The sequence below is a fragment of the Berghia stephanieae genome, chromosome 9, assembly GCF_034508935.2.
Source record: "Berghia stephanieae isolate SIO BIC M18660-M18661 chromosome 9, UCSD_Bste_1.3, whole genome shotgun sequence".
Taxonomy (NCBI): domain Eukaryota; kingdom Metazoa; phylum Mollusca; class Gastropoda; order Nudibranchia; family Aeolidiidae; genus Berghia; species Berghia stephanieae.
The window spans coordinates 16,630,926-16,643,425 of NC_088368.1; the positions used below are offsets into that span (position 1 = coordinate 16,630,926).

At 39.0% G+C, this 12,500-nt stretch overlaps 1 protein-coding gene across 3 annotated transcripts in view; it reads left to right on the plus strand.

Annotated features, from left to right (window-relative positions):
- LOC144979795 (UDP-GlcNAc:betaGal beta-1,3-N-acetylglucosaminyltransferase 8-like) overlaps positions 1-12,500 on the plus strand; it is a 35,674-nt gene that overhangs the window by 4,573 nt on the left and 18,601 nt on the right. For all 3 annotated transcript variants that reach the window (XM_078926891.1, XM_078926892.1, XM_078926893.1), the window contains 4 exons: positions 4,457-4,638; positions 7,354-7,468; positions 10,569-10,744; positions 11,005-11,301. In XM_078926891.1, coding sequence (XP_078783017.1) covers positions 4,457-4,638; positions 7,354-7,468; positions 10,569-10,744; positions 11,005-11,301 — 770 coding nt within the window. The remainder of the gene's footprint in view (positions 1-4,456; positions 4,639-7,353; positions 7,469-10,568; positions 10,745-11,004; positions 11,302-12,500) is intronic.

A 12,500-nucleotide genomic window follows, 5' to 3' on the forward strand; every position in this document is an offset into this window, starting at 1 on the left:
TTATTATTATTACTATTTACCAGTTCAACTCTTCACAAGAACATAATAATAATAAACATGTCTATCGACGCCGTAGCATTGAAATTGCCCACATTCTGGACCACTTGTCCTTCAGCGTGGTTTGCACAAAGCGAGGCACAATTTGCCTTACGCGGTATAGCAAGCGATGAAACAAAGTACTACTATGTAGTGGCTGCCTTAGACTCAGACACAGCAACTAGAGCCCTTGCTATTCTATCATCACCACCCAAGGAAGGTAAATATGAAATACTGAAAAACTTCCTGCTGTCTGCGTTCGGCCTTTCGGAAACAGAGAGAGCGGAATCTCTACTCAACATGAATGGTTTGGGCGACTTAAAGCCATCTGAGTTAATGGACAGGATGTTAGTGCTCCTCGGCAAACACAAGCCCTGTCTGCTCTTCAGACAGTTATTCTTAAGACAACTTCCAGCAAACATCAGACTTCCATTAGCAAACTCGTCCAACCTGGATGATTACAGGCACTTGCCAGAGAAGCTGACAATTTTTTCTACGCTGCTCACTCAAACTCTAACTCCTTTTCAATTTCTCATACTACTTGTGAAGTTGACACACCAACCATGACCAGTGAAATAGATTCCCTCTGCTGGTACCATCAACGGTTTGGTTCAAATGCCCGTCGATGTGCACAAACATGCAAACTCTTCAATTCATTTAAGAAAAACAAGAAGAACCAGGGAAACGCCAAGCCGGGTCAACAGTAAATTCTGCTGTCGACCCGGATTCTTACTCAGCCAACGCGCCCACATCAAAAAATCTCCAACTCATCGTCGTCGATGAAAATTCAAACCGACGTTTTTTAGTAGATACTGGAGCTCAAGTATCTGTCACACCCGCCTCTGCGCCAGACAAAAGCTTGGGTTCCTCTGATCTCGCATTACAAGCTGCTAATGGTTCTACAATAAAAACATACGGATGCTTCGAAACTAACATACGTATTGGATCGCGTTCATTCAATGCACGACTTATCAAAGCTGATGTCAAACGTCCCCTACTTGGAGCAGATTTTCTACGTCATCATAATCTGCTTGTGGATATTCGTGGTCGACGCCTTATCGACGCTGAAACGTTTTCGCACGTACCTTGTTCAGTAAGTTCAGTTTGCGCAAACGCCGAACTCTCACCACTCGAGCCGAACTGCAATACATTCAGAAAATTATTGAATAACTATCCAGAACTACTTCGACCAACATTTTCAACGGCAACTGTGAAACATGGCGTGCAACATTTCATCACAACCAAAGGTCGCCCAGTATTCGCACGTGCTCGTCGCCTGGCTCCAGAAAAACTCTTGTGTGCAAAAAAAGAATTTTTGGAAATGGAGAAAATGGGCATAATTCAAAAATCAAAGAGCCCTTGGGCTTCCCCATTACACATGGTCCCCAAGGCTGATGGCACAATGCGTCCCTGCGGAGATTTTCGTCGACTTAACGATGCTACTATACCAGATCGATATCCTGTCCCACACATTCATGATTTTACAGCAAACTTAGACGGTAAGATCATCTTCTCGAAGATCGACCTTGTCAGAGGATACCACCAAATTCCAGTCGCTCCAGAAGACGTCCCAAAAACGGCAGTGATAACCCCTTTCGGCCTTTGGGAGTTCTTAAGAATGCCATTTGGATTAAAAAATGCAGCACAAGCATTCCAACGTTTAATGGACTCCATTTTACAAGATTTAGACTGCGTATTTTGTTATTTAGACGACATTCTGGTTGCAAGTTCAACTGAGGCAGAACACATGGAACATCTCAAAATCGTATTCGAAAGACTTAGAAACCAAGGCCTCGTTATCCGTCTTGAGAAATGTCTTTTCGGTGTGAGATCTCTTAACTTCCTTGGCCATCACATCTCGCATTCTGGATCTGTCCCAATGGCGACAAAAATTGAGGCTGTTAAACAATTTCCACAACCAAAAACCATCAAGTCACTTCAAGAGTTCCTCGGGATGTTGAATTTTTACCATCGTTTCATTCCGAGACTAGCTGAAATACTTCGACCCCTATATAGTGCTTTGAAAGTCAAAAAACAACGTCAAGCACTTATGTGGACACAAGAAATGTTGAAAGCCTTTACTGACGGTAAAAATGCACTAAGTAACGCTACAATGTTAGCCCATCCTTGCTTGAACTCACCCCTCGCTTTAACGTCTGACGCCTCCGACCAAGCTGTGGGCGCTGTCCTTGAACAACTTAATCATCAAGGTAATTGGGAACCATTGGCATTTTTCAGCAGGCAGTTACGTAAACCTGAACAGAAATACAGTACCTTTGATAGGGAGTTGCTTGGTATTCACTTAGCCATCCGTCATTTCCGTTTCATCATTGAAGGGAGACAATTCGCTATTTTTACTGACCATAAACCATTAATCCATGCCATGTCCAAATCAACTGAACCATGGTCAGCTCGTCAACAAAGGCACTTATCTGCCATATCCGAGTTCACAACTGACATCCGACACATTTCTGGAAAAAACAACACTGTCGCAGATTGTCTCTCAAGAGCAGTTACAAACTCAGTCTCAATTGGCATCGACTATCAAGCTATGGCGGAATCCCAAGAAAATAGCATTGACATACAGGCTTACAAAACTGCATTAACAAGCCTCAAAATCGTCAAAACATCCGTTGACTCGGGTCCAGAGTTAATTTGTGACATCTCAACTGGCTACCCAAGACCTATCGTTCCTACCGACTTCAGAAGACCGGTTTTCGAAATTATTCACAATATGAGTCATCCTGGAGTTAAGGCCACAGTCAGACTTATCAGCAAGAAGTTTATCTGGCATGGTCTTAAGAAAGAAGTGTCAGCATGGGTTAAGCAATGTCACAACTGCCAATCTTCGAAAATTCAAAAACATATACGAGCACCGTTAGAAACATTCCATGTCCCAGGAAAGCGATTCTCACATATAAACATTGACCTCGTTGGACCATTACCTCAGTCAAGGGGGTTCACCCATCTCCTTACTATAATTGACAGGAACACCCGATGGCCTGAGGCAATACCGTTACAAACCACAACAACAGAAGAATGTGCAAAAGCCCTGATCTCCAATTGGATCTCGCGGTTTGGTATTCCTGTTGATATGACTTCTGACAGGGGCTCACAATTTACATCCACGCTATGGAAACAGATGGCCAGTCAACTTGGTGTGCAGATTCATCACACAACTGCGTATCACCCTCAGTCCAACGGCATGATTGAACGGTTTCATCGGTCCTTGAAATCATCCCTCAAAGCTCGTCTAATAACTCCAAATTGGGTGGATGAACTACCTTGGGTTCTGCTTGGTTTAAGAACTGCACCTAAGGATGATATCGGTCATTCTCCAGCTGAATTAGTATACGGAGAACCTTTAACAATCCCTGGAGAGTTTATACCCGACCATCCTTCAGACTTCCACGCTAAAGACTTTTTGGCAACCTTTCGGCAAAACGTGTCCCTTCATTCACCACGGCCAACACATCATCACGGCTATCATCAAACAAATTTACCCAAGAACTTGATGTCAGCAAAATATGTTTACATCCGTGTTGACACCCACCGAGGACCCCTTCAGAAGCCGTATACAGGTCCCTATGTTGTCATAACCCCTGGAGATAAACAATTCCTGATCGATGTTGGTGGCAAAGCAGAACGGATTTCGATTGACCGACTTAAACCTGCATTTGTCGATTCTACGCAACCAGTTTCCCTTGCCACCCCACCTCGTCGTGGACGCCCACCGAATACGAACAGAAAGTTATCGAACAGAAACATACAAAACTCCCGTACTGCTTCTGATGATACTAACGTAGTGCCTAGTAAGAAGCTATCTCGCTCAGGACGTACCATTAAACGACCTCGGTACTACGAAGATGACTAGTCCGTGTTTGGGGGGCATGTGTGGCGATCTCCGTTTCCTACGAACTACGAAGACTTACCACATACTGCTGACTGCAAGACTACTCTACACGCCAGATCAGACAAAAACATAAACACGAGAGAACTCATTAAATTTATAAAATTCACTACACATTGCTTTCATTGTTTGTTGTTTCCAGTAAAGTAGATGCTACATAGTCATCCATTTTCATTCACGTTACTGTTTATAAACAACCAACTATGTTTGTCCGAGCACGTGTGAGGGTGTCACAATTTTCATGTTTTGATTGGTTAATTATTGCTATACTATTGCTCCAATATTTCTGATATTATAGAAAGATCGAAATTGACATTCCTCGGCTTTTTGTTATTGTTTTAGCCACCCATGTTTATGAGTAGTTCTCACTAAATAGTTTTAATATAAACATTCAAAGTTACACATAGTCTTGTATTTGGTACGTTATATCCGACTGGCAGATGTTACGAGTTTTTAAACTAAACGCTTAGCATCAACACTTATTATTTTCTGTGATTGTGATCATTACAGGTACAATTGCCAACATCAAATCTTTAGCTGGAAAATCCAGTGGAGATCATGAGGCACTTCCGTCCTCGCCGTCCAAAATTGGAAAGTCCCATGGAAACGCCAAGCTCATTAGTTACAATGTAACTCCGCAACCCGCCGAGAATCCTTTCCCTTTGCCACGTCCACTCCGATCATTTCTTCACGTAAGTCGCTTATCCTCTTCCTCCTCCTCCTCCTCCTCCTCCTCCTCTTCTTCTTCTTCCTCCTCCTCCTCCTCCTCCTCCTCCTTCTTCTTCTTCTATTCGGGGTCTCAAAACATAATCAAGCGATGTCGAGGGTGGTCAATGTGTGACAATGCTTACAATTCACTTTACATTCATTTCCCCACTCGACTTAGATAAAGTGTTGGCAGCATATAACATCACAAGACCTTTAATACCACCCCCCCCCCCCAAAAAAAATTTTTTTTTTTTTTTTAAATTAAATTTTAAAAAATAAATAAATCCCCCAACAATTTAAGAGATAAATTCCAAACTAACAAAAGGCGACCAATAGGCGATGTGTATTGTATGAAATGAAAATTTGGTCCAAATTGCTTTTAGAGGGAACAATGAAGCATTGTAAAATACCTTAGCAGATGCGCTCATACTTTTGAGTGCTTCAAGTCTAGAATGAAGACAGAATATTTTTGATAAACTTTTCCTTAATTTTTCAAAATCACTTTCTTCATATTTCATTGGTATCAGCATGGTTTAATAGATCGCCTACAGTTGTAACAATTAAATTTCTTTTAGCTTTAACACTTAATTTTCTCAAAATTCTCATGTCACCTTTGTCTTATAAAGCTCCATTGAACAAGTGAGGTGGAGATTGGTGCTCTGTAAATTTTATTATTATTATTATTATTATTATTATTATTATTATTATTATTATTATTTATTATTATTATTATTATTATTATTAATTATTTATATTATTATTATTATTATTATTATTATTATTATTATTATTATTATTATATTATTATTATTATTATTATTTAGTATTGTTAGTATTGTTATTATTATTTATCATAATTATTATTGAACATGGTGAAATATAATAACATGCGCTGTGTTAATATACAATATCTATTTAGATATATTAAAAACTCGGGTTATGCCAGTCCTTAACCCGAAAATGTGTGCCAATTAATGTGATTGCTAACCAGTTAACTGCTTTATTCGGGAAAGAGACTTATTTTAAAATTTGGCCAGAAAACTCGTTCTTCAAATATGGATCGATTTAAATGACCCCCATCTTATCAAAAACTCTCAGTCCTGGAATTAGGGAATACCTCGCGAGGTCCCAGGTTTGAGAAGTTGTTTTTTTTTTTTTTTTTTTTTTTTTTTTGCCAAGATGAGGAACTTTTTTTTTTTGTTTGTTTATTGCTTTAGGTCTCTTCCAACACAAATGAGGTTATATGAGAGACCGCTGAAACAAAAAAACAAGCAATCTAACAAAAATAGTACAAATGTAAATCAAAATCATAACCTAAAGATATAAGCTAAATTATAAATAACCAAGAACAAACAGGCAGAAGATTTACAGAAAAAAAAAATATCCCCTGTCAAAAATACAATCACAAACAAAAGAAGCAGGATAGGCTAGTAAAGAGAAGAAGAAACGACATCACTATCGGATCGTACACCCATGCGAACATCATAGGTATATGATTCAAGGGTGATGCTCCCATCCAACCACCCGCAAGATGAGGATCATTTAAATCGATAGATATTTGAAGGACTAGTTTCATGGCCAGACTCAAATCCTACTTTGACAAGTGGTACCTGAAGATGAACATTTCAAAAGCATTCCATCTATAAAGTGACTGGCACATCCGCAAACTGAACGTCCTCATCGGGGACCAGCTTCTCTCTTATGAGCCGAATCCTAAGTACCTGGGGGGTTACACTGGACCGCAGCCTTACCTATCGGGTCCATCTCAAAGGAGTTGACCGGAAGAGAGAGAAACGCAACAGTCTTCTTAGGAAGCTGGAGGGAACAACTTGGGGTGCTAATCACCCGTTTCTGAGGACTTCTGTCCTGCAATATGCTATTCCGCCGCGGAGTATTGTGCTCCAGTGCGGGGTAGAAGCACGAACGTGGAGAAGGTCGTTGTCCATGCAAATAGTGTCTGGAACGCTGACAATAACGTCTAGAGAATGGGGGCCGATAATGGTAGCAACCCCCCCCCCCCCCCCCCCACTACCGGATGTCCGACGGGAGACGATTACAAACAGCTGGCTTAATAAGATCAAAAAGAGAGGGAATGGGGATACCCCTCTCAAGCGCATGATGGGCGCAGAGCATCTTGTAGTTGAACGTTGGGTTGTGACGTCATGACATAGCAGTAGTAGTGTGACACCATTAGAAGCTGCTGCCAACAGCAATACTGTTAGGCGATATTACAAGATTTTTTCCGACAAAGATAACACTTCACGGCTAGGTACTCATTTTAAACCTGTCCAAGGACTCAATTATGCGTCCCTCAGAGCGGGATTCGAACAATGGACCTCCGGATCCGAAGGTAAATATCATACCACTAGATCACATAGCCGCATAATTTGTGTTCGGTTATCAGACCTGCAAAATACGTAACCGGAGAGTCGGGATGATTTGGAAGCTGAAAAACTGAATTTATTACCACAGTAAAATATATACCTTGGCTAAGTATATTTGTTTTGTTTTTTTTTGTTTTTTTTTGTTGTTCTTTTTTTAATGCTTGTAAATATAATTTCTCTAAGTACCAGAACAAACAGTCTCACTTTCAACTTTAAAATCGCATTATGGCATTTGACTTACAATGACATGAGACTGTTTTAAGACAATGGGTATTAATTATGATGTCCATTATTATCATTATATTTTTCTTTCAGACATGTTGTGGCAACAATATGAAATTTGTGACTTTCCCGGTTTGTTGTGCTTTTACTCTCGGTTTGTTTATGGCTTTCACCAAGGCCTCTTCGATGGTAAATTTTAGCAAAAGAGGTAAGAACAATCTCCGTGTCCAGCTGTGAAGGATTTAGAAACAAAGTGTCGTATAAACAATTTTTAAAAGTTGGATAATATTCAATACAGCGAGCCCAAGAAGAACAAGAAGAAGAGTAATAATAATAGTAATAATAATAATAATAATAATAATAATAATAATAATAATAATAATAACAATAATAATGATAATAGTAATAATAGCAATAGTAGTGGTAGTAGTAGTAGTAGTAGTAGTAGTAGTAGTAGTAGTAGTAGTAGTAGTAGTAGTAGTAGTAGTAGTAGTAGTAGTAGTAATCTATCTTTTCTGGGGATATCTTACAGTCCATGTTAACGTTTTTCCAACGAGCACAGCATTACTGGCAAATATAACAATTTTAAAACAACTTTTTACAGGTTGATATACGAGTAACTTGCAAACCTTTCTTTTTTTTTAAATTAAGGGTAATTCTACCTTCCATACTCAGATTTAAATGATCATTCATAAAATCTGCTAAGGCCAAGGAATTTACCCAATGGAAACCGTACGGTGCTCTTATTGGCTAACCAACCAGCGGCCTCGATGAGAAAAATATCCGCCATTTTGATGTTGGCTGGGAATCGCGTTACTATAGTAAACAAGCGCTGATCGGCCGTTCATGAAAACAAGTTGCTGCTCGCTCGTTTAACTCAAAATTATTCAAAACGATCTCTCTAAAATGATATAAATGTGACTTCTTAAGGTTTTCTTCACGGTCAAAACCACACAACATTCTATTAATGATTACGTCCGAGGCAAAAAGGAATCTTGACAGGTCGACCGAGAGTTGAACTCGTGAGACGACAAACATCAATGCGAAGTGTAGCGAGAGTCAAGCTATTGTTTGTCTTGTCCTATTCTATATAGAGAAAAGGATAAATAGTATAGCCTCGTGTGTGAGTGGTTGCGTGTCATAGTCTTGTTTTTAAATTGTTTCTGTTGTTTATGTGTGTAGTGATGACTCTCTCACACTCAATTTCAATGCCGAAAGAGGAATTCCCGCACACAAGAAAGGGGAATTGGGGTGGTATTTGGCATACATATTGTATAGTATCTAGTTCTAAATAGATAACTGATTAGAATTATATTAGGATATATAAACACAATGCCAAATACAATTCCGAAGTTTCCTTATTTCAAATGAAGTAAAGCTCCAAAACCTAATGGTAGTGATTGTAGTACTGAGTGTTGGTGAGGTGATGTGGTGTTGGTGGTGGTTGTAGTTGTAGTAGTAATAGTGATGATGATGTGGTGGTGGTGATGATTGTAGTTGTAGTAGTAGTGGTAGTGATGATGATGTGGTGGTGGTTGTAGTAGTAGTGGTCGTGATGATGATGTGGTGGTGGTGTTTGTAGTAGTAGTGGTAATGATGCGGCTATGTGGTCTAGTAGTATGACACTCGTTTCCGGATCGGAAGGTCCTGGGTTCGAGCCTCGCGCTCGGCGCATAGTTGAGTCCTTGGAAAAGGCTCTTTACTCACATTCTCTCACCGTACTCAGGTGTAAAATGAGTACCTGGCCGTTAACAGAGTTGTCTTTGTCCTAAAAATTGTAATATCGCCTAACAGGCGTCATGTCCCGTCCTACATGTTAAATGTTGACCAGGGACCCCTTGTAAAGCGCTTTGAGCACATTTAGTAGATATTGCACTATATAAAGCTCAATTAAAAAAAAAAAAATATTTCAATGATGATGATATGGTGGTGGTGGTTGCAGTAGTAGTAGTGGTAGTGATGATAATGTGGTGGTGGTTGTAGTTGTAGTAGTAGTGATAGTGATGATGATGTGGTGGTGGTTGTAGTAGTAGTGGTAGTGATGATGATGTGGTTGTGGTGGTTGTAGTAGTAGTTGTAATGGTAATGATATGGTGGTAGTGGTGGTTGTAGTAGTAGTGGTAATGGTAATGATATGGTGGTGGTTGTAGTAGTAGTGGTTGTGATGACGATGTGGTTGTGGTGGTTGTAGTAGTAGTGGTAGTGATGCTATTGTGGTGGTGGTTGTAGTAGTTGAGGTAGTGATGTGGTGGTGGTTGTAGTAGTAGTGGTGGTGGTGGTTGTGGTAGTAGTGGTAATGATGATGATAAGGTGGTGGTGGTTGCAGTAGTAGTGGTAGTGATGACGATGTGGTTGTGGTGATTGTAGTAGTGGTAGTGATGATGATGTGCTGGTGGTGGTGTAGTAGTAGTGGTAGTGATAATGATGTGGGGCTGGTGGTTGTAGTAGTAGTGTTAGTGATGATATTGTGGTGGTGGTTGTATTAGTAGATGATGTGGTAGTTGGAAAACACATTACAGGTTATTATAATACATGATTACACACATTCTCTAACTTCATTTTTTGACAGCTTCGTTGTGCCATAAATATACGGAACAGTTCTGAAACATTTTATTGTGGATTTTGATATTGTTTGTTGTTTTTCTTGTGTCGTTATGTTGACATAGATACCGAATGAATGGTAATTACTACATTCTCAGCCAACAACAAAATGGCGCTGAATGCTTTCATTGGTGGACACTTTTTAGGCTTCGTACGTATTCTCATTCGTTTAATTCTATGGCTAAGGCATAATGATGTTGGGAATGGCCATCTGGCCGCGCACTTGCCAGATTGGTCAAGAATTGGCAGATTGACTTTTGCCTGCAAAAGTAGCATGTTTAATGCATTCGCTTAATTAACTTTTAAACAATATAATTTCATGTTCGTAAACCATTTCCTCACGGATTTTGATGATTTATGGAACAATGGAATATGGGTGAACTCATTATATTTATCTGTCCATTTGAAAGAACACTTTTATCAACTAAAAACATTTCATTAAGGTCACGGTTGAACTTATCATATTTTATTTGTCCAATCGCAACAAGAAGTCTATCAACTGACTTGTGTTTCTTCCATTCGTCTGCTAAACAATGATTTGACAATGCATTTCAACCTACACTTAAGAATACCAGGCAACCAGAGAATCTTATTGGATATACCTTATACTTTATTTTATTTTCACTTCCTTCTTTAGCTTTTTAATTTGTTGGCTCATCCGAAAAAAAGACTTAATATTTGATCACGTCATTGCTCCTTTGGGATAGGTTACAGCAACTTTATAAACAGTAGACAGTTGAGCCACAAAGACCCAGTACAAATGCCAGATGCCATGATGTTCGGCCAGGATGTTGGTTTACAGCAGCGGATCATGGCAGCAGGAGGGGGAGCTATACCCCCTTGTGATTGCAGCAAGTGTGACGAAAAAGACGACATCTACAATGTAATGTACTTTCGAGATTTGATAGAGTGAATAAAAGAATGGAGGAATGAATGAATGAATAAAGAAATGATGATGATGATGATGATGATGATGATGATGATGATGATGATGATGATGATAAAAATAGTAATGATGATAATGATAATATAATTGCTGTTTATTAGAAATCGAAGGAAAGTGCACTATATAATAGATAATTTCACTGGGAACAAACTAAATCCGCTTTTAAAGCAAAATATACATGTCATTTTCTCATTTAGCCTAACAAGCCTCAATACAAAACGCTAGTGAAACACGGCATTCAACATTTCTATGGTCACCCGGATCTGGCTTTGCAAATGTCTGTATTTGTCCCCAACAAAAATAAACAATGGGAGTTAGGGTTTGCCCTGTACACGACCGCCAGTTCTGTGTGTAACAGCGACGCCACTGCAGTTTCTGAAAATGGACAAATACTGGCTGTTGTGATGGTTATATCCGCCCCTGGAAATGTGGAACTGCGACAGGGTATTAGAAGAACATGGGGAAGTAAAAAGTGGCCTAATGCAAATAATAAGGTAAGTGTTAAAAAACAAAAAGTAGTGGTGATGGTGGTGGTGGGGTAGTAGTAGTACTTGTAGTATTAGTAATAGTAGCATAGTATCAGTAGTAGTAGTAGTAGTAGTAGTAGTAGTAGTAGTAGTAGTAGTAGTAGTAGTAGAAAAAGCAGCAGCAGCAGCAGTAGTAGTAGTAGTAGAAGTAGTAGAGTAGTATAGTAGATAGTAGTAGTATATAAAGTAGTAGTAGTAGTAGTTAGTGTAGTAGTAGTAGTAGTAGTATAGTTAGTAGGTAGTAGAGTAGTAGTAGAGTAGTATAGTAGTAGTAGTAGTAGTAGTACTTGTAGTAGTAGTGGTAGTTAGTATAGTAGTAGTAGTAGTGTATAGTAGTATAGTAGTAGTTATAGTAGTAGTAGTAGTATAGTTGTTTTAGTAGTAGTATAGTAGTAGTAGTAGTATATGTGTTAGGTGATGATAGTAGTAGTGGGAGTAGAGTAGTGTAGTAGTAGTAGTAGTAGTAGTAGTAGTTAAGTAGTAGTAGTAGTAGTAAGTAGTAGTAGTAGTAGTAGTAGTACGTAGTAGAGAGTAGTAGTAGTAGTAGTATAGTAGTAGTAGTAGTAGTAGAGTAGTAGTAGTAGTAGTAGTGTAGTAGTAGTAGTAGTAGTAGTAGTAGTAGTAGATAGTAGTAGTAGTAGTAGTTAGTAGTTGTAGTAGTAGTAGTAGAGTAGTAGAGTAGTAGTAGTAGAGTAGAGTAGTAGTAGTAGTAGAGTAGGTAGTAGTAGTAGTAGTAGTAGTAGTAGTATAGTAGTAGTAGTTAGTGTAGTTAGTAGTTGTTGTGTGTAGTGGTAGTAGTAGTAGTAGTAGTAATAGTCATAGAAGCAGCAGCAGCAGCAACATTAGTAGTGGTGGTGGTGGTAGTAGTAGTAGTAGTAGTAGTAGTAGTAGTAGTAGTAGTAGTAAGTAGTAGTAGTAGTAGTAGTAGTAGTAGTAGTAGTAGTAGTAGTAGTGTAGTAGTAGTATAGTAGATGTAGTGTATAGTAAGTAGTAGTAGTAGTAGTAGTAAGTAGTAGTAGTAGTAGTAGTAGTAGTATAGTAGTAGTAGTAGTAGTAGTAGTAGTAAGTAGTAGTAGTTTAGATAGTAGTAGTAGTAGTAGTAGTATGTAGTAGTAAGTATAGTATAGTAGTAGTAGTAGTAGTAGTAGTAGTAGTAGTAGTAGTTA